Source organism: Aspergillus nidulans, chromosome VIII, assembly GCF_000011425.1.
Source record: "Aspergillus nidulans FGSC A4 chromosome VIII".
Taxonomy (NCBI): Eukaryota; Fungi; Ascomycota; class Eurotiomycetes; order Eurotiales; family Aspergillaceae; genus Aspergillus; species Aspergillus nidulans.
Genome location: NC_066264.1, coordinates 1319483 through 1340408, shown reverse-complemented (window position 1 = coordinate 1340408; position 20926 = coordinate 1319483). Strand labels below are relative to the sequence as shown.

The following is a 20926-nucleotide window of genomic DNA, read 5'->3' as shown; positions in this document are numbered from 1 at the left end:
AGAGGATGATATAGATACAGTTACACCACGGATTCCGCCGACACCGTCCTCTCGTTCCTCTCCTTTTCGATTTCTTTTTCTGTCAAAGGCTCCCTATCCGTCACATCCAGTGTCCCAGCCTCGGAAATCCTCTCGATTTTCAGAAACGGTACAAGGAGCAAATTCACCCCTGCAATGCCGACCAACATCCAAAAGGCCGCTTTATACCCGCCTAGCCCAGTGTCATCACCTCGTGTAGTCTGCTTCTGACTCCCGGCATAGTATACAGCCGTCGATATACTCAGCGTGATATTCGAGAGTAGCCTGTTGACTGCGCTCAGGATCCCACCAGCGAGAGACTGTTGTTCGCGTGGCAGAGAGGACATCACGTAACTCTACACGCCCATTAACATTTATTATTAGCATACTGAAACAAGCAGTGCAGATTTAAGGGAGCATACATTCGCCACATTAAACTGCAAATCGGCGCCAACGACCGCCAGCAAAAGTGCGGGAAATACAAACGCCCAGTAGTAGAGTCTGATCTCCTGCAGCAGGGCTAGTAGCAAGAAGCTGCCTAGGTACGAGATCGCACCAACGCCCATAAGCACCCTATGCGAGACGCGATGTAGGATGAGACTACAGACGAAGTTCACAAGGAGCCCGTTGATGTTCTGCGGGAGGAGGTAGATCGCGATCCAGAGGGAGCTGAGAGACTTCACGCGTTGCAAATATAGGCAGAGCCAGAAGGAGGAAGCCGTGAATGCGGCGTTGCCGGTAGCGAGGAGGATTATTACCTATTTATTTGAGGTATTAGCTGGAATGGTTTGACTTGGAGGGTAGGGAAGGCTGAAGTACGAGAGAAAAATTCCGGTCTTTCCAGATATACAACGGCATCAAGGGAAATTTGTAGACTGATTGCCAAAAAATGAAGGCGGCTAGGAGGACAACTCCTAGAACCAGCATGACGATCACATAGGGCGTAGCCCAGCCTTTGGGGGCTACGTCAGTGAGGCTGTACCCATAATCAGCATCACATCCCCCTCAGAGAAATGACAGGAAGAAGGGAGGTAGAAGACGCACGTCAATCCAGCCGACACCAACGACACCCCCGCGGTAACGAGCAACGCCCCCAGAAGATCAAACCTCTTCAGCGCCTCCCACCCGGACACTCCTACCCCCTGACTCCCAGCAGCAGCAGGGCGAGTTCCAATCTTCACATCGCTCGGCACTGTAAACGCAACGAGGCCCGCAAATCCCGCGCAGAACACACAGAATACCCAAAAGCACACTCTCCATCCACTCCCATTCCCAGTCGCTTCTGGGGAGGCAGTGGTGCCTGAAATCTCAAGTACAACCCCGGCAACAAATGTCCCAACCACAAACCCCAGCGGATTCCCAGCACTGAAGCACGCAAACGCCCGGTTCCTTCTCTTTGAAGGCTCGCTATACACAGCACCCAGCTGTCCCACAGCGGGTGAAACAGCAGCTGCACTGAACAGACCGATCAGCGCCGTGAAGACGATCAGGGACGGTCCATCAGGGGCCCATCCCGCTGCAAAGACGGCGAGCGTTGTGCAGACCATGGCTGCTAGCGCCATGTTCTTACGTCCGATTGTGTCGGCGAGGGTGCCGAAGGGGAGGACGAAGGCACCGCTCGTTAATCTTCCACCCTACATCAGTATGGGATAATGATATTGTGGAGATGAAGGCGATAAGGACGTACAGGCAAGCAGACGTGATCCAAACAACCTGCCCGTTCATCTGGAGGTCCCTACCGATCGTATCGGTCATCACGGTCGCCATACCGGAGAAGATGGTCGACTGGGCAAAAGCAAATGTGACGGTTAGGACGAAGAGGCATTCTGTTATCGTATTGGAGAAGTATGGGGATGGCATCGTGCGCTTTTTTTCCTTTTTTCGAGGCGAGGCAGTAACAAAACGGTCATATAGAGCCGCTACAGCGGGAGTGATTAAACGGAGGGAATGACACAAATATGTTCCAGATTCCAGGCGACTCGAAATCCGAAATGTTAGAGGGCAACAGTCCGCCATGGCCATAATCGTGGATCTCTCACGTTCATTCCAGTTGCATGCCGTGAGATTCTCCATGCATGCGTACAGCTGTAGATCATGCTGCTGCTCGCGCTGGCGGTTCAATAAGGTTTTCAGCTGCATAAGTATGGAACCTTCAGAGAATTCTGATGCGGTCTCGCCTGGATAATTCGGCAGTTTGTCCAGGGCCCATAAATCATATACTATTCTTCCAAGCCTCGTGTTGAAGCTTCAGAGGGTTGAAGAACCTGCAGTGAGTTCAACCTAAAGGACTTAGAATTGAAGCAGTGCTCAGTTTCAACCTTCAGTTTCCAGACAGCAATACCTTTCAGGCCAATACTTACGCAAGGGGGACTATCGCTTACCTGCAATTATGTCTCGATTCAACTCATGTTTCAGAGTCTAGACGGGGAGTCTACTCGCATCCGCTTGACTAGCGGTCTATATTGGCGGTGAAAAGCATTGGGAACATTAAGAGTCTTGGAGCAGAAATGGCGACAGTAATGAATGCCTTAAGTCAACAGCAGGTAAGCATTGGCCTTGGTATCAACTCGGTAGGTAGGTATGTCTCAGAAAAGTGCATAACCGTGCACAGATGATCAATCCACCGGCCAGATTCTATATACTCCGCTGATTGTGAATTTGCCGCTTCGGATCCCAAGTCGTTCATATATATAGCCTGAAGGAGTCATTTGGTACGTGTGCAGAAAGGGTCTCTAGTGTCTAAACGTCGGACTTAGAGCTCCTTTTTTAGGAAGTGCTCCGGCTTATGCGTCGTCTCATAGTCAACGTGGACATAAGCCCGCTCAACATCAGGCAAGGACTCGAGTTTTGTCTGCAGCTCCTCGGCAACATCGTGGGTGGCGCGCAAGGAGTCTGACGGGTCCATGACAATATCGACCTCGACAACTAGACGGGGTCCCGAAGTGTACGCGCGGACAGTGTCGATAGCAGTAATGAGTGGTGAGTGAGTCATTGCTGTATATGTTAGCATCACCACCATTTATCATCAAGTGACAAAAAGTTAACGAGACATACAGATATAAGTGATTAACTGCTGCATTTTCGTATCCGCCGTGATACCAATCAAAAGCTGGAACTCATGATACGCGGTGTGAAGCCAGAGACCGCTGATCAATACGGAGAGGATGATAGCGCCCATTGGGTCTATCCACCAGCGGAGCTTGCTACCGCCGACAGAGGTGAGAATACCGAAGCCGTTAATTAAGAGGTCGTTGCGGTGGTCTTCCCACAGAATGCGGATCTGGGAAACCTGGTTGCGCAGCGCGAAGCAGTACAAAAAGAGGGAGAACTTGGTGCAGAAGGCGACAACTACGGCAATGACGGACGGGAGATGGAAGTCGCCCGTTTCGCTGTCCGAGCCACCGACGAGGTCGCGGATTGAGAAGGCAATGAGCAAGAGCGAGACTGCCGTCATGAGGAAGCAGAAGCAGATATTGCCAGCCGTCTCGATACGGGCTTTTCCCGCAGGGAACTTGCGGGGGTCAACGCGGTTGACCGTCTTATTGCACAGCAGGAGCGTCAGGTTCGATAGAGGATCGAAGACCGAGTCCGCCATGGTTGTGAATAGCGAAAGCGATGATGACGCAATAGCACCATACAGCTGCAGGATAGAAAGCGCCACGTTCGCCGCGAAACTGCCATAGATCGCAATCTTGTACTTCAGCTGGTTGTTCGTGTTCAACTCTCTCGCGTCCCGAACATGCTCTTCAACTGGTTTGAGCATTCGCTCAATATTCTCATTCTGCGTCAGGTAGAAGCCCTGCAGTTCCTTTCTTGCCATGGAAGTCTTGAAACTGCTTAGCGTTGGGACCGTGGAAAGCGCAGAGGAGGAGCGTGCTGGCTGTGGGGTTGCCGTCGTGGTATGCCCATGGCGCTTGCGCGAGGTGTTGGCTAGCGGGTGTAGTGCCTGAATTTCCGCATCAGATTTGAGTTTCGACGCTAGCTGATAGGGATCATTCTCTTCCGTGTATCGGGGAGGCTGACCCTCCTCGTCAATATCGTAGCTGGAGCGGTGTTGGGCGGTTGGCTCTTCTAGGGCGGTGGTCGTGCCTTCGGTGAGGTTGTGGTCACGGTGTAGGCTAGATTGGAACGGGGAGGGGTGGTGCGAGGCGCTGTGCCGGAAATGGCTGTCTTCCATGGCGTATTGTAAGAGAGCTAGCTGATCTCTAGCTAGAGCATAGAATTAGTGTTTCATCAGTTGAAGGAGGAAGGTCGCTGTTTCATGAGCCTTTGGCACATTTTCAAGGGACCATCACGTGGATCTATCTTATCAGATCTAGGATGCTTGGCAGGGCCACAGGTAGACTCTGCTCCGGTAACGGCAAGGCTATGTTACAGGCCTACGAAGTACTCGAGAAGAAAAAAAAAGAAAAAAAAAGAAAAAAAAGAAGAGGACCGACAGAATTAGTATTATATGCATCATCAAGCTTCATTAGCATTAAGAGCGGCTCTTAGGCCACATGGTGTATAAGCATCAGCCCGTCAACTACCCACGCAAAACCAGCAAGAACACCACTGCGGAAAGGAACGCCTGCCTAGGAATTAAGGGGTGACAAGTACTATATTCGACATGAAGTTAGTCCTGTTTGTGTGCGGTGCCATCCCGTCTACAACTGGATCGTCATGAGTCATGCACAAGTATTTGTAGCGGCCAAGCACATGGCTTTCGGAATGCGGGCACGATAAAGCGACCACAAATGTCGTGTTCGTCGCGGAAGTGAACCCTTGAAGTCAAAGCGGTATTAGAACCACATGATCCCGACCATAAGAGCGACCACAATTGCCATCGAGCTCCCACAAATATGGTCTGAGTCGCGTCGGAACCCGGCATACTTGGACTGGCCAGTAGTCATCTCAAGTGAATTGGGCGATAGGGTCCGTTGCGAATCTATCTGCCGTGGGGTTTGGCCTGGCTGATCTAGATTCGTGCTCAGTGACTCTTTAGTCGAGGCACGATCCAGTTCTTCGAAGAGCTCCAGGTGTCTCTGCTCATCGCTTGTGTGCGGGGCGGGATATTTGGGTATCAGATTTTCATTCGGGTTATGGACTGGCGATCGAGTCGTCCAGATGCCCAAGAAACGTGCTCCGGAATTGCAGACCTGCTGCCATGTCTCACGTACCAAAGCGGGCACCCTGGATGGCCAAGAATCATCGTTGAAACGTTTCGCTGGCGCCCCATCGGACAGCTTTTCCGGCGTAGGCTGATGCTGCAAAATTTTCGAGGACACCGGAGTTACGGACGTATTGGCGAGAGTCAGCGTAGAGTGTGCAGTAGTATCATCGACGTGATTATGCCGCGGCGGCAGCGGTCGAGACATCTGCTGATCATCCCAGCGCCTGATGAACTCCTTGAAAGCGCTCACCCCTCGCGTTATGCTTGACGGCCCTTTAGTCGCCGAGTAAGTGAGGGGATCATTTCCAGCCTCGATACCAGCCTCAAACAGACTCCGCGGAGGCGTATGTGCCGCCGACTGATGCGGCCGAGCATCGCGTTCATTGTCACTACAGGACCAATAAAAGTCGCCAAAAAACCATGGCCTGCAGTGGCTGCCGGTCACAGCCGACCGCGATCTGGAATCAACCGTACTAGAAGCATTCTTGACGCGGGGGGAGGAATCTGCCAAACCGGTCAGCACGGAACCCTTCCACTCACGAGGAGCTAGCCGAATGCTTAGGCAAGGGGTAATAGATCTGTCAGATTCTATACATACATCGACTGTGTCCGTGAATGTCACCGCGGGGAAGACCAAGATACGTAAAATGAGCGCTGTAGCTGTACCCGTAAAAATTCCATTCCTTCGCAAGCGTCGGCACCAGGCTGAGCAGGGAGAAAATAAGCAGGGCGAGAAACGGGACAGCACCGGGTTTCTGCAGCCCCAACCGCATGATCCTCGCTCGCTCAGAGTTGAAGCCTCCTGCGAGGGCCTCAATTCGCGGTGATTATCCTACTTGCTTGGGAAGCTTCCAGGACAAGCAACTTCATTGCCGGGTAGCACAATGTCCAGACCGTTTGAGCGTGGTGTGCCTTTTGAGTCCTCCTCTTCTTGCAGTTGTTTTTCCTGTGGTAATCCAGCACTTTTTCTCTTCGCTTGGAACACAGATTGATGGTTGTTTGGCTAACGCGAGTCAAATCAAAATTCCCAGTCAGGATCGGTCGCAGTCGGTCGGCCACGGTCGGTCGATCGGTCGGGTCGATCGGGGTGCAAAACAAAACAGCCCGGCCACGATCGATAAACAGTCGTGATGCGGATCAAGGTAGTGGGGGAGACGCACTGCAGGGAAGAGAGCTCTAGATATGAATGGCCAAATGGATGCTGCCTATCGCACTGGCAACGAGAACCCTGGAACCCTAGAGATCGGAGGAGGGCGATTGGCAGAGATTGCTTGCAGACTCAGGGTGGAAGGTGACTGACGTCAACCTTAGGAGAGCCTGGGTAACTCCAGCTTCGAGATGCAACCGGACGATAAGCCCGCTGGTGCAGCTTGCATCTGCCAAGAAAGCGAATTACGAGTCCTCGAGCAGACAAGCTAGATTATTGGCTGATTCGCCGATAAACAGCAGTTCAAGCCGGACAAGCAGCCGCCAAATTCACAAATTCCCTGGACGGGACTGGTGGCCTGAGCCATAAGGCCTCCACATGACTGCCTCAAAAATTCCGCTTAAAGCTACATAGGTCACGTAGGAAACAAGAGCCAACCCTAATGCATTGGTACATAGACGGAGTCGAAAGATGTCAGAGAGCGCAGGAAAGGTATATAAATCTGAACATAACAAAATACACAGGAAGTCAAACTGCTCCTCGAGATTTCGTGGCCTGTGGTACCATAAACTGTCGCAACATTGCTCATTAAAATACACATAACTCATAACCGGCATTACGCATCAAATCGGATTCAACATAGTCGGGTTGGGCATAGCAGCCGGTGAGTAGCCGCCCCGTGGGGTCTTTGCCGTCCTCGGGGATGGTGGCATAGGTGTAGTCGCCGCCGTTCTTGGGGACGTCTTCCTAGCAGTGGGTGTTCGATTTCCCTCACTGCGCGAGCTCTCGGCCCTTGGAGTCACGCTTCGAGTCGTGCTTCCACCACGACTGCTCCCTTTGGCAGATCGCTTGACCATCTTGCCGAGCAGTCCCACGATTTCAGCAGCGTCCTCGAAACTTTCATCGTCCATGCCTTCTTGGGCGTTATACACGTCTGCAATCGCCTGTTTTGCCAGCTTACGGCTGGCACTGACATCGTGTAAGCAGTCGTAGAGATACGCGGCGTATTCGAGCTTGACGGAAAGGCGAAGAGGGTGGGAGCCGGGGAGGAATCGTTCGGCGAGAAGGGCGGCATGGTTGAAACATGCAGTGGCGGTAGGGGTATAGTCGATGGCAGGTAGGAGAAAGGACGAGAGCGGCCGGGGTGTTTGAACTGGTGCCAATCCAGGAGGGGCCTGTGGTACTTTCAAGTACCCTCGTGAAGAATCCTCTGCGACTTCCGGCGGCCGATTGGGCACGGATATAACCTCGGGCTCTGGCTGAAACGATAACCTGGAATTCTGGCCTTTTGGCGACCGTTCAGTTTCCGCCGCCTCATTGGAGATAGTTGCGGTGCTGGAGAGGCTGCCAATTCCGGGAGAGTGGACGGCGGGCTGATTATGGAACAAGACGAATATATGGTAGAATGATGCCCTGAGTTTATATGCTAGGATCTTCAGTTCCACGAAACCTTCCACCAGTGGGAGGACGAATTCTTCGAGAATCAGCAGGCCTTCGCGCGAAAGCCATATAATGTGATAATACAGCTGGAGGGATTTGGTTTCACGTGTCGGATCCAGTCGCCGTAGTCGTCGCGCGCGAAGTAGTTTGTTTGATAGCATAACCGACAACCCTAATAGCTTATATAACATGGCTGATAGGAATGGGTTCTCATGGCCCGTCACTGCGGCAAAATTGCCTAAGGCCTTCTGGTCCACCTCAGCTGAAGCCATCCAAAAGTCTGGGGATGCTGGCACTCCCTGGATGTAACCGCTAGAGCATTAGCGTCTTCTGTTTCCAGTTCGACATGATGGGACGCAAAAGGCAGTGCGCCTCAGCGGTACGCTGCAATCACGAATTTGACGGAAAGTGGTCTTGCTGAGTTTCAGGATAGGTGATATACAATCTTTGCAATACAGCGCCTCCCAGCTTGCGTATCTGGATAGCACAGTGTGCCAAAAAGAGCAGGTGTGGCTTACCTCTAAGAGTCGATAAACAGGGACAATCTGGATCTAAATCATATAGCTTTCCATGCTCGTGTCCAACGCTTAGAAACAAGTAAGAGCAGGTTCAATGCGCTTATGCTTGACTTGGAGTGAGTACTTCGTGGATGACAAGGTCACATCCGCATACCGTGGCGCGTATTCCTTGCCTTTAGCTTGCACCCTTCGTAGATTCTGACTCGGACTGCCTCTCCACTGATATCGGTAGACGGGAAGGCTGCGAAGTGAACACCTCCCTCAAACCCCAAACGATATATTACAGCAAAACAAAACAATTGAGCCTCCCAAACTGCGAGGGATATGTTGTACGGCGCAGACCGCAAGCGGAACACCAAAAAAGCGGAAATTGCGACAGAAAAAAGAGGTAAAAAAAAAAAAAAAAAGAAAGCTTGTCTCAAATATGGTAAGTGCTTCCCAGTAATCTTAGGGTGCGTCCAATTCGGGCCCTGGTGAAAGGGTTAGATGTACTCGGCTATCGTCGATCGATTGGCACTGAGCACGATCTAGGATGAGATAAGAGGCAAATTTTAGTTCTCCAGGGACTGCAGTGTCGGAGAGAACACAGTAGCGAGGGAGGAGAAGCACAGTTTGTGATTGAAGAGTCGAAGAAAGCGTCGATTCATTGTGAGACTCCAAGGCGGCGAGGCGAAATGGTCGCCTGTTCTTTGCCAGCAGTGAGCTGGCAATTGACGGTAATTGCTACCTGGCAAGAGCAGAAGGGTTAAGATGGCAATAGACGAGTCAGGGGGTTTAAAGAACCGGGCTCAGGAGGACAGGCAGCCGGTGAAAGCAGTTGGGCCCAAGAAAAAGGAAGGATATCAGCCACAATGGATGAAAAGTGGATTCCGTAGTCAGAAATCAAGGCGCAAAAGCAAGAGGCAATCAGAGAGCAAGCGAGAATCCTCTGCCGCAATAGAAGATCCTGGCTAGCTTGGGCAGCTCGAGCGATGCGGAGCGCGGTGACGTTGAAATTGAATCGTTGTAGATCCACGAGATCGCATACCGGCCTATAGATGGCAAGATATCTAATGAGGCTTCTTTCCCCCGGATTCATACGCATCGGGCGCGAATGAAAGGACCAAGGCGTCACTAGAATCTCAGAGATCTCATATCGTCATCTCCAACATCTCTCAGAAAGTGGCAATGGCAGACATAGCATGGGACGGGTGACGGACAACGCATCGACCGTCTAGTTCGATACGTGTCAGAGTCCAACTGCAGAACTTGCCTGACCTTGCAGCGGCTAACCAGCGATGGCCCAGTTCGAGTGGGCCGGCTTAACTTCAATCGGAAGACCCAGGGCGCCGGACGGCACGAATAATGCCACAGCGGCCATGAAAGCGAGACGCAGAACGCTGTGCCTGACCGCACCGTTCATGTGGAGGGCAACCTTAACCCGCGCGCTTCTTCTTTAGCCTGGAGCGAGGCGAGACAAGCCGAGACTCGAGATTCGAGTTTCGCCTGGCGAGCATCAGGCGGAGCTGGACCTAGTCAGAGTAGGTAAGACTGACAGTTGGCAGCGGTTGCCAGCGTGGCATCGGGGATAAACAGCAAATCATGTCACCGCCATCTTGACTGACAAAGGCGCCATGATCCCAGAAGACTGGTTGACTTGCAAACGCAGCCATGAGTTTCAGTTGGGGATGAGACGGGAAGACAACGAGAGACAAAGCCTCGCTCTGACGGCCAGCGTGAAGCCATCGAGCATTTTAGCTCGAATTGCAGCAGACACGGGACTGAGGCTCAGCCAATGTGGGTTAATTCCACATCAATTTATTTTCATAAGTTACTGTATTAGTTTTAATTTTAGTAACTAAGAGGCGAAGTGGGTTTGGCATATAACCGTTTCTTCGCGAGGGAATTCGATATTAGCAGCTTCGAGCTCAACACACTGATGGGACCTGCCTCCAGTGCCCTTCAAAGCGAATATACGGTCTTGCCCCCCAAAAATAAAAATAAAAATAAAAATAGAATTCTTGGATCCGATGAGAGGTCTGCGAATGTCTCTGGCTGGATAGGAATTGAGGATGGAGCGTCGAGGAAACAGCGCCGACCAGACCATTCTCGCCGAGCCGTCCCGTTACGAACTGATGCTCTACTGAGGACTCGTATCCCAGGCCAAGCACAAGCCCCAGCCGTCGAGCCTAACTGGAGCGGGCGCCCTCGGTATCCTCTCTTCAAGAGTTGGCACGAAAACTCGCGAGGCGACGGCCACTAGAATCGACCTCTGTCGCCTCCAATCTCCTCCCAGTTGCGACTCGTGAGATAGCGGTGAGGTGAAGACTACCTACGATCGATCTGGTGAAACATAGGTCTGAACATACTATCAACCCAAGGGAAAGGCAATGCATAATCAAGATCTAATAGAACCCGCTAACTAGATCAAGGCCACGCCAAAGCCAGGAAATACACTGTTACAAAATCATAATGCAATGCCGTATCTAGATCTGAATGTCGTCAAGTTCGTCATCACCCAAAAAGCTAACAAATGCTCTGTCCAGGAATGTCCTCCACAAGCGGTTTATGCGCGGTTTCTTCGTCTTATTCTTCGGTTTCGTATAATTTATATTTGTAGTATCTGGTGATTTATTTTCGTCATCGTCGTCGGCATCAGAATCGCTGGTGAAGTTGTCCGCGCGTGGATTCTTGCTCGCAATCCGCTTGGCAAGTTGGAAGTAACTGCGCACGGTTAGGTCTTTCATGCTGTATATGCCATCGTCTCTAGTATCATATTCGATTTGGTATATGTCGATGTTGATTGGTTTGTTCTTGGCTTTGACGGCAGGAGAGCCCTCTTCCTGGGTTTCGGGAGCGGCTGCCGTCTCGTAGATGTCGGTAAGGTTGGCATAATACTGGGCGTATCTAAGCCATGTAAGTGGCTGGTTTGAATACGCAGGACCAGGGAGGTCGGTTCTAGACGGCTGATCAGGGATCTTGAAGTTCGGCTTCTTCTTTTTCTTATGTTTCTTCTTCTTCTTTTTCCCCTGTTGGTCAGCATTGTCGACGTTGTCGACATGGTCTAAAGAGTTGCGCTTCACTTCAGCCCAGTCAAGCGACTCAAACGAGTCGTCAGTATACGCAGTGTCGGCCCATAACTTGACACCCTCCAGGCCCGTGGTGTTGTACTCGACAACTCTCAGAGTCGGGAAGTAGTTGGGCACAACGCTGGGAGAAACCAGCGAGACGCTGTATCGCTCTGCGTATGGGCCACCAATCTTCTTCAGGAACCGCCGTTCCTTTTTGCCGAGGGCATCCAGGTTCCAGTCGTCAGATAAGAGGATATCGGAAGAGTCGCCACCGGGCGGGGACGGCATAGAATCCCATTCCTCCCTCAAGCTCGCAAGGTAGTCTGTGCGAGACTGCACGCTGAAGCCGGGGTCACTTGACGAGTCTTCGCTGGCCGCGACGATGTCCACATCATGGCTGTCTTGCAACATGAAGTGGTCGACGTTCATATGGCCGTAAACACTGCCCACGACGACGTCGCGGAACCGATTCATGAACAGGGTGTACTTTTGCCAGCAGCTTTCATCCCAACTCCGCTTGCTACCCGATCTAGCCGGGGGCACATGCCCGATGAGTATCGCCTTCATACCGCGCTGTCGTAGAATCTCCAGTTGCACACGAAGCCACTCCATATGCTCAAACCCCGGCTCCGACGGCATCGCACAGCCGTCGACAGCAGAGTTGGACTCATAGAAGTACATGGTGTTGAGGCTGAGAGCGGCAAGCTTGTTGGGGATCAACTCGGCCGAAAACCACCCGCCTTCCTCAAAAGTGTGTCGCTGGGCCTCAGGAATGAACTCGGACCAGACTTCCGTAAACTTCCTTGTCCATCGATTCGGGGCTTCTCTGAAGATGTTGTGTGGCATGATATCGTTGTTGCCAATCGTAGGGATGACCGGGATAGAAAGACCGCGAGCAGCACCCGAGTCTTCAAAGACTTCAATAAACTTGGCCGCCAAAGCCTTATTCAAATCGATTATCTCGCTGGCTGTCCGAGGGATTTTCTCATCGTTGTCATGTCGAGCAGAGTCGCCAGTCCAGAGCACAAAATCTATTTTGCCTTTCAGGTTCTTCTCGATCCACCGGAATGTTTCGTCAATCAGAGCCTGCGGGGAGTCGCAATCAGACCCCTCTGCCCCCAGACGACCAGCGGAGCCCGAATCTCGGTGACATAGAGTCTCCTCTGACGTTCCTTTTCGGTAGTGTGTATCTAGATGGAAATCTGGAGGCGGTCAGCCTGAGGCCTGTCAATGGAAAGGAAAGAATGACTGCAAGCAATACCTGTCACATGAAGGAATCGTCCGGAAAGTTGCCTCGAGGTCTCAGACTGATATGGCTGACTATCGTGATTCCCCAGAACCTGTTGTTCTGACACCGGCACGGCCGACGCGCCGACAACAAGTCCTAGGCCGTAAAGAACCGCGACTAGAGGCAGTGGTATCATTTTTTTTTAGGCGTTTCGGGCTCCGTCAAAGCGGGCCAAGTGTCGAATATTAAGAAGAATCAAGCATTTAAAGGTGAAAGGCCAGACATAGGTAGTCAGGAGATAGATATGAAGTGGAACACTCGAGATCGTGCCAGCAAGGGAAAAAAATATTGGGGGCGGGCCTACGTCAGTGACCAGGACTAAATCCTCGAACAAGGGCCCGATCAGGGAAAGCGTCCGCTAGCCCCAGGGATGATCCAGCCTTACGCGGTCCAACGTCGGTTGCTTTCTCCTTCGCCTTTATACTGAGCGTCTTCACGCTCAGACTGAGATTGCAAGTCTTGACTTCAGATCGTGCTGGTCAGACGAGCAGATTCCCCTCCTAAATTAGTGAAATGTCTTTGTACCGGAATCGATCTCTTGATGGCGACTCCCCACTCTTTTTTCGTCGGTGGTCCACGTGCGCCGTTCTTTGGACTGGATCGCCCAAAGAATATCTGCTGATTGCTGTTGGTCGAGGACCTTGTGAGTCTCATGGGAGTCTGGTTCTTCCGCCACATTTCTAACACTTTTGGTCACAGTCCACTAAGCCACGCCCTCCCACGTCTCGCTTCGGAAACACGAGATTTTCACTACCCGCGTGTCCATTAAGGCACCGGACGATCACTCTTCCGCAATTGGTGGCGCGGCCCGTGTGAGGCTGTCTGGTGATGGAAATTTCTCGGTCCTCGCAGGTCGGGGCCTGGACGTACCTCTGGTCCTGGTCAGTAGGAAGACCTGCAAGAAGGCAGTCTTAGTCCTCATGCATGGACTTTTGACAGTCTTGGGAACGTTGGACATCCCCCGCAGAAAGTGCTGGAATCAGGGCTGTCCAACTGCGCCGCCAAGGTCACCAATATGGAGCTTCCCTGCAGACACCGCTTGTAAAGACGTCTATGCACAGCGGTATCCTAGACTGTAGTGCTTAATGCCCTTATAGAATACTCGCCCTCAGTGTTGACGATGAAGCCGGATACTGGACCTACTTGCGGCTGTGGCTCAGATGGTCACGCCGCGCATGCACATTACGCTTATAGTCATGACTATTCGCAAACCATAAAATAGAGGACACAGGTATAATCACTGAGAATGCACTTGAATATGCTAGCGATTTTTCTTTATTTGGAGTGAACAAATAGTTGGCACGTTTTGCTGTGTAGTGCATATCACTTTGAAGTTCTTGATATTTGGAGGGTAGTTGCCATTAGGCAGAGATCTCGAGCAGTAAGCCGCCAGAATAACAATTCTCCTAGAGCTCTTGGATCTATATACACGCTACCCCGGAGGACAAATACGTCCTGAGTAGCAAAGGCTAGTTATACAGCGCAACTGCACATATATGTCTTGAAAAATATCGAATTGATCCCAACGCCACTAATGTACAGACGCATCTCTCATAATACCACCCGTCCCGATGCAATCAGAAGTCCGTAACACGACCTCCATAACTCCAGTCTCCGCCAGCACCCCATCGCAGCGGCTCATTCTTCGGCCCCCCAATCTCGCCAGTCTTAGGGTTCTTCTCGCCCTCAAATTCCGGCTTGAGTCCACCTTTCGCGTCGGGATGAAGCTCCTCTCCGTCACTGCTTGCCTGAGCCCTCGCGGGTTCTGAGTTCGGCGATTGGTTGACCTTAGGCGTGCTAAAGGCACCGGTGGATTGTTTCTGAAGCTGTTCAAAGATCTTTTGCTCTTCTTCGGGGAGTCGTGGTGGCGCAGGGCCTGGACGAAATGCAAACGCGGGCTTGGAGGCGTCCGATAGGCGGACGTGGGAGGTTGAGAAGAGGGCGCGCGTGGGGATGGCTCGGTTGGCGCGAGGAAAGACGCGGCGAGAGATGACAGAAATAGCCATGTTGTCTTTAGTATTGTGTGCTTGTGTTGACAACGTCAAGTGAGTAGTTAGATGAAAGAGTCGAGAGATATTGAAGATGGGTGAAGAATGCGGAGTGGCGGATGGAAGTTGCGGAGGTGCCGAGCCGATATCGCCCATGAATCATCCAACATTTCGACTCGTTTTTGGATGCGGCATTTCTTCGCTTCTCACGCTATCCCCCTTCCCTCCCACTCTTGAACTCGGCCGCACCCGCCAATTGCTTGTCAACTCATCCCTTGCTAAGAGTTTCCGTTGCAATGTCTTTTGTTCGTGCGGCGTCGCGGCGAATGCCGCTGGCGAAGAGACTGGTCTCTGCGGTTGAGTCACCAATGCAGCGCCGGTATGTCTCTGCGACTTTGAAAGCTCAGGTGAGTGAACTCTTCTTGCTTTTATGAAGGCTGGTGTATCTAACAATGTGAAGGGTGCCGTTGTTACTCCTGACCCCGGTGCCGACTCCGTCTCCGCAGCTTTTGTCAACGAGCGCGCGCCGTACCTTGTCCCTACCTACGTCCGCCCGGCCCCGATCATGGTTAAGGGACAGGGGTGTTATTTGTGGGATATGGAGAACAGACGGTACCTCGATCTCACAGCAGGAATTGCCGTGAACTCCCTCGGTCACTGCGATCCCGAGATCTCCAAGATCATCGCCGAGCAGGTGCGCACGCTAGTCTCATACTATACATACAAATATCAGAAGTGCTGACGGGTTAATTAGGCCGAAACCCTTCTCCATGCCTCCAACCTGTATCACAATGCCTGGGTTGGCGCTCTCAGCAAAGACCTCATCATCCTTACGCGCGAGTCGGGAGCCATGCGCGACGCTGCCCAAGTTTTCATCGCCAACTCCGGCACCGAGGCCAACGAGGCCGCCATCAAGTTCGCCCGTAAGACCGGACGCGCCCGCGATCCTTCCGGCGCAAAGCACGAAATCGTTTCCTTCCACAACTCCTTCCACGGCCGTACAATGGGCGCCCTCTCCGCGACCCCGAACCCGAAATACCAGACTCCCTTCTCACCCATGCTCCCCGGGTTCAAATACGGCAAGTACAACGATGTTGCCCAGCTGAAAGATCTCGTGACCGAGAAGACCTGTGGTGTGATTGTCGAGCCCATCCAGGGCGAAGGTGGTGTCAACGTTGCAACACCCGAGTTCCTCTCTGCCCTTCGCAAGCGCTGCGACGACGTCGGCGCCGTCCTGATCTTCGACGAGATCCAGTGTGGTCTTTCTCGCACCGGCAGCTTCTGGGCCCACGCCCATCCGTCTCTCGTCCCGTCCTCCGGCGAAGCTGCACACCCTGACATCCTCACCACCGCCAAAGCCCTCGGCAACGGCATCCCCATCGGCGCAACCATCGTTTCTGGAAAGACTGTTGCGGACAACATCAAGGCCGGCGACCACGGCACCACTTTTGGCGGCAACCCTCTCGCCTGCCGTGTAGCCCACCATATCATCCACCGCCTGGCCTCGCCTGAGCTACAGAAATCCGTCCAGGATAAGTCCGCCATCCTGGTCGCTGGCTTCCAGGCGCTGCAGCAGAAATACCCTGATCTTGTCTCTGAGGTGCGCGGCCGCGGCCTCATTCTTGGCCTGCAGCTGTCGAAAGACTTCTCCGCCAGGGCTGGTGAGATTGTCACTGCCGCGCGGGAACGGGGCATGCTCATCATTACAGCTGGAGAGGGATGTCTGCGGTTTGTTCCTCCATTGACGATTACAGAGGAGCAGCTGAAGACTGCGCTAAGGATTCTGGAGCAGGCTTTTGAGGCCGTGAAGGCTTAAGCTAGCCTTGAGTATGGGGTTGTGTGCGTGCGCACTACGCATATTATGACTTGTATTCCGCTTTGATTTGGTTTGAGTCGATATACCAATTAGCATTACTGCTTCTGGCTTGGTTTAGGGTAGGATAGACATAGAAAAAAGCAGTTGTAACTTCAGCTGTCTCTGCGAGTCCTGATTTGCTCTTGGAATCTGGCATCAGAGATACACTCACAACCTGTTGCGATTACGCGAGATTTGGATATCTCCGTCAAATCTCATACGACAGTAGAAGGTGTTATCTTTCAAATCGCTTAACGATTGGTGACGCTTCCCATAGTTAAGAGTCCGGCCCTAACTTAACTTGCTAGTTTCCAACTGGAATGCAAAGTACGACTTTTTTTTATACCTCATCCATAATCTTCACCAGCTCCGAACACATGATACCAGTACGCTTCGTACCCTTTGGCCCAATGGCAAGTCCGCTTCCTATCAAGTTGTTTATGTTATGAGGCTAGGTGTTGCTGCAAGAGTCAAGGCTCGAGAATATTAAAACCAGGGTAATCAACCCAATAAATCATCAACCCTGCAATGCAGTTAGCCACTTAACACTCAGAGCCACTGAACAAGAGGGGGAGACGTATAAAAAAAGGGGGGGACCGTCCCCCGAAGGGAAACGGCCCATTCACCAGCCCACACCAGCAGAACACACTCCGATTCTTTCTCCAGAGACACAAAACCCGATCAGTTTACCCATGAGTGTCAAACCTACAGGAACTTTCACCGAACAAACAGCAGACAAGCCTAAACTTTGAGCCTCACACGAGAGAGGTCCCGCCATCGTTGGTTCCAGCACCTTCAGTAGAGAGGCACGGAATGGATGGAAAGGGTCGTTGAGTTTGAAGGAAGAGTATCGCAGGGTCTGGACGGTGGGGCTTAGTGAACATGCTTATCGCAGCTGCATCCCTTTCACAAGCTTTTCTGAGAAGATCTCGGCATGTCCGTTTCAGAGGGCATTTTGCTGGAATGCTTGTCGTGGTTTTTCTGCGCCGAGGGACCTGTAGAATCATGTCGCGAATTTTTACCCTGCGGTATATCGACCACTCGTGTGTGACAGAGTACTTCCAGGGACAAGTTTTTCGTTTTCTCTCCGAGACTGGAGGGCGGCCAAAAAACATCCAGAAAAACCGCTTTATTTGTTTCTATCCCAAAGGATAGGTGTCGGAGCCCGTGCGATCAATTTGCAATCTACATTGCAAAGAGACGGTTAACGCAGTGGATCGGACCTTCGATGTACGAAGCAAATCGATGGCTGGTGCCGTGATTTGAGGTGGCTAGCTTTAGAGACAGAGTACGTGGTTGGCGAAGCTGGGTCGGCGGAAAGATCGATACCGGAACGTGACAACAGGCCAGAGTTATTGGGGACAGTTTTGAACTCCCAAGAGTCATACTTGTGAGGAGCAATAGAGAAAACCTTGCTACAATCGAATGCGTTTAGCCGAAGTCTGGGTTCGGTTGATTCAATTGATTCTGGCAAGTGGATCTTCCCTATAGCAGCCCAACTGTATGACCGCGTGTAGGCTAGTCCTCAAGACAGCTGTTGTGTTCAGAAACATTTCGCCTGGCGACATGCAATGTTTCTGCCAAAGATATTTTGGGTCCGCATTGATGCCAGCCAGCGAAATACATCCAAGAATGCTCGATCAATCCGCACGGCTGTTCCTCAGTTTCTAATCTCCAGCATAGACAAACCCATCCCTGTTGATCCGCATGGAGCATCCAGCATAGGATACCGACGCGTGTCCGAGTGGTGGACTTGAAAAACGCATGGTGATCCGTCTTTCAGCTGCCTTTCGGCTCTGGAAGAGCTGCCTTTTGCCAAAATGAATCGGCTAGTCAACAACTCCCATGCTTCACTGCGAGGCGGTTTCAGGACCGACGAAGGTAGCTTAGGGTTAGATTCCCAATTTCAATCAGGCAAGTCGGCGCTCCTACTAGAGCTTTGAGCAGGCTTGATTGAAATCAGGGAGTATGAGGCAGTACGTCTGTAAGGGTGCCTGCAGGCAAGAGGTGAATACCGGCGGGGTTTCGGACACGGAAAGACAGATTTCGCGCGGTAAACGTGTTGTTTGACGAGTATACGTATTAGCGATACCATGAGCAGTGGCAAGCGAGATCTTCTCAGAAAATTGGTTGAGCGGGAGCGATGCGAAAGCTGATGGATGAGTGGGAAGAGGAAGAGAGAGGACGTTACAACACGGCCTGCTTTGGTAAACGCGACGCGTAGTCATGTGATGCAGGGATCTGCGCCTCAAGCTTGGGATTCTGCCGCAGCAAACCGCTTTCCGGGATCCAGGCAGCTGACTGCCGATGATTGACTGAACCTCAACCGCCTCGCCTACTGCCGTGCCTACTCGACCGCTGTATCTTACATATGCTTCGGCCGCAGGCTGGCTGGCTTCGATAGGCTCTACAATTGCCGCGTACCTCTCCAGACTTGGTCTCCGGCATTACAACAATGATGACGAAAACAATCTGCAGTTGTTCCTGATTCGAGAGTTGGGATGTTCTAGCGGCAATTTCTTCATCCGCTCTTTGCGGGGCTTCTGGGGAAGCATGCCTCAGGCACTCAAGGCCCGCTGCCGTGATTGATTGCCGTTCTTAACCTCAGTATCCATTTGAATACCTCCCCTCCTCTTCTTCTGTTACTGCTCCTGATGTGGCGTGTGACGACTTCGTCTCCTCGATATCTCCGTCAATTGCGACCAGTCACTCAGTCAGTCAGGATGAAGCATCATTTGATGGTGGGCACTTGGACCCGTCCAGGCCGCATCTATACAGTTGCTTTCGATGACGAGGCTTTGACTCTGGAATTGGTTAAGAAGACTGACATTCCAGAAGCTGAGCCGATCTCATGGATGACTTTCTCTGTATGTTCTTCATTTGGTACTTCATTGGCGTGTCTAACCAAAGCAGCATGACAAAAAAACCATCTATGGTGCTGCCATGAAGAAGTGGAATAGCTTCGCAGTCAACAGCCCTACCGAAATTGTCCACCAAGTATCTCATCCAGTTGCTGGGCATCGTACGTCTACTCCTGCTTTCCGCGCAGCTGAGCAGTCTTGACTGACTTTCTCTTTCACAGCTATGGCCGCCAATGAAGACACAAACACACGCGCAATCTTCGTACTCGCAGCCCGCAAACCTCCCTATAACGTTTATGGAAATCCGTTCTATAAGTACGCTGGATTCGGCAATGTGTTCTCAGTAGAATCGGACGGTCGTCTGGCCAAGAACATCCAGAACTACGAGTACGAGCCGAACACCGGTATTCACGGCATGGTGTTTGACCCTACCGAAACCTACTTATACTCTGCGGATTTGCAGGCCAACAAGATCTGGACCCATCTCAAAGACCCTAAGACAGGAGAACTGAGTCTCGTCGATTGTCTTGAGGCCCCTGACCCTGGCGATCACCCTCGCTGGGTTGAAATGCACCCCAGCGGCAAGTACCTCTATGCTCTGATGGAAGCTGGCAACCGCTTGGCCGTCTACGTCATTGACGAGCGAACCCACAAGCCTGTCTTTACGCACATCACATATCCTTTACTTCCTCCTGGTATGTCTCGCGAACCGACAATCCTGCTTTGATCTGACATTTATAGGCCTTCCCCCCCGCAACAAGTACCGCGGTGATGTCACTTTCACTACTCGCAGCGGTGAATATCTTTTCGCAACTACCCGCAGCAACCACTTTGATGTGACCGGTTACATTACCGCTTTCAAGCTGGGCCCGAACGGCAACATCGAGCGCCAGCTGTTTATCCACCCTACTTCCACCAGCGGCGGCCACTCCAACGCTGTGAGCCCATGCGACTGGAGTGACGAGTGGCTGGCGCTCTGCGATGACCAGCTGGGCTTCGTCGAGATTTACAGATTCCGTGACGAGAATCTTTCTCGCGTGGCACGTGTGGATATTCCAGAGCAAGGATTCGGCATGAACGCGATTTGGTACGATTAAATAATGATATAAAAATAAAGACATAGAACAAATGGGAAAACTTCGAACATCACTTCGCTTCATCTTCCCACCAGGCCCCTCTCCATCATTAGTTACGTGACCATCCTTTCCGGCATTTGTTTCAGCTGCAAGATGTGCTTCAGACTCGACCAGCATTCCAAACCTCGGTGTAGGTCGAGTACCCTTGCAGCAAAAACAGATAGAGCAGCAGATGGTACACTCTCTTAAGCAGATTCGTTCCATGATAATTGCTTCTCTCACTGAGCACCCCTATAATGCTACCTACCCTGTCATGGAAGAGATGCTGCCCTCTGCCAAATCAGAGCCGAGCCGCTTTCAACGAACGATGTCTTAGACTGACAGTCACCCGCCAAATAACCCCCTTGCTGACACTGTACAGCGAACTTACCAACCAGTTTCTTTGCAGTCCTTAAACTTTTGCCGATGTCCACCCCACAATTGAAGGTGTCAAAGCTTACTGGTTCATTAGATAGGCTATGCCGATGATTCTC

At 51.9% G+C, this 20926-nt stretch overlaps 8 protein-coding genes across 8 annotated transcripts, besides 1 other annotated feature; 2 read left to right on the top strand and 6 right to left on the bottom strand.

Moving 5' to 3' along the window:
* Positions 1-20926: part of a sequence feature (contig 1.16 792..451587(-1)) that runs on past both edges of the window.
* Positions 21-1878, bottom strand: ANIA_01145 (uncharacterized protein; the record flags this gene model as incomplete). Its single annotated transcript, XM_653657.1, has 5 exons — positions 21-374; positions 441-776; positions 838-994; positions 1063-1644; positions 1706-1878. 5 exons carry the CDS (start codon positions 1876-1878, stop codon positions 21-23), a joined length of 1602 nt encoding a protein of 533 aa, XP_658749.1.
* ANIA_10155 (cation diffusion facilitator family transporter) lies at positions 2771-4195 on the bottom strand (the record flags this gene model as incomplete). Its single annotated transcript, XM_050613208.1, has 3 exons — positions 2771-3012; positions 3073-3709; positions 3869-4195. 3 exons carry the CDS (start codon positions 4193-4195, stop codon positions 2771-2773), a joined length of 1206 nt encoding a protein of 401 aa, XP_050469041.1.
* ANIA_10149 (uncharacterized protein) lies at positions 4454-6277 on the bottom strand. The gene is made up of 2 exons (XM_050613207.1): positions 5769-6277; positions 4454-5674 (listed from the first exon to the last, which is right to left on the bottom strand). Exons 1-2 carry the CDS (start codon positions 5941-5943, stop codon positions 4800-4802), a joined length of 1050 nt encoding a protein of 349 aa, XP_050469040.1. The 5' UTR covers positions 5944-6277; the 3' UTR covers positions 4454-4799.
* On the bottom strand, positions 6941-8029 carry erg27 (the record flags this gene model as incomplete). The annotated part of the gene is made up of 1 exon (XM_653659.1): positions 6941-8029. One exon carries the CDS (start codon positions 8027-8029, stop codon positions 6941-6943), a length of 1089 nt encoding a protein of 362 aa, XP_658751.1.
* On the bottom strand, positions 10741-12970 carry ANIA_01148 (endopolyphosphatase; the record flags this gene model as incomplete). Its single annotated transcript, XM_653660.2, has 2 exons — positions 12587-12970; positions 10741-12527 (listed from the first exon to the last, which is right to left on the bottom strand). Exons 1-2 carry the CDS (start codon positions 12747-12749, stop codon positions 10741-10743), a joined length of 1950 nt encoding a protein of 649 aa, XP_658752.1. The 5' UTR covers positions 12750-12970.
* Positions 14191-14663, bottom strand: ANIA_01149 (succinate dehydrogenase assembly factor 4; the record flags this gene model as incomplete). Its single annotated transcript, XM_653661.2, has 1 exon — positions 14191-14663. Exon 1 carries the CDS (start codon positions 14617-14619, stop codon positions 14191-14193), a length of 429 nt encoding a protein of 142 aa, XP_658753.1. The 5' UTR covers positions 14620-14663.
* Positions 14787-16417, top strand: ANIA_01150 (acetylornithine transaminase; the record flags this gene model as incomplete). The annotated part of the gene is made up of 3 exons (XM_050613206.1): positions 14787-15008; positions 15038-15295; positions 15356-16417. Exons 1-3 carry the CDS (start codon positions 14898-14900, stop codon positions 16415-16417), a joined length of 1431 nt encoding a protein of 476 aa, XP_050469039.1. The 5' UTR covers positions 14787-14897.
* ANIA_01151 (lactonase family protein) lies at positions 19122-20452 on the top strand. The gene is made up of 4 exons (XM_653663.2): positions 19122-19323; positions 19370-19478; positions 19539-20012; positions 20059-20452. Exons 1-4 carry the CDS (start codon positions 19180-19182, stop codon positions 20412-20414), a joined length of 1083 nt encoding a protein of 360 aa, XP_658755.1. The 5' UTR covers positions 19122-19179; the 3' UTR covers positions 20415-20452.

Excerpts from the sequence above, each read along its gene's own strand:
- ANIA_10149 (XM_050613207.1), bottom strand. The coding sequence starts at position 5,943 with ATGCGGTTGGGGCTGCAGAAACCCGGTGCTGTCCCGTTTCTCGCCCTG. Across the intron at positions 5,675-5,768 it reads CATTCACGGACACAGTCGAT|ATTCCTCCCCCCGCGTCAAG; the intron begins GTATGTATAGAA and ends CCGGTTTGGCAG.
- ANIA_01151 (XM_653663.2), top strand. The coding sequence starts at position 19,180 with ATGAAGCATCATTTGATGGTGGGCACTTGGACCCGTCCAGGCCGCATC. Across the intron at positions 19,324-19,369 it reads TCTCATGGATGACTTTCTCT|CATGACAAAAAAACCATCTA; the intron begins GTATGTTCTTCA and ends TAACCAAAGCAG. Across the intron at positions 19,479-19,538 it reads TCATCCAGTTGCTGGGCATC|CTATGGCCGCCAATGAAGAC; the intron begins GTACGTCTACTC and ends TCTCTTTCACAG.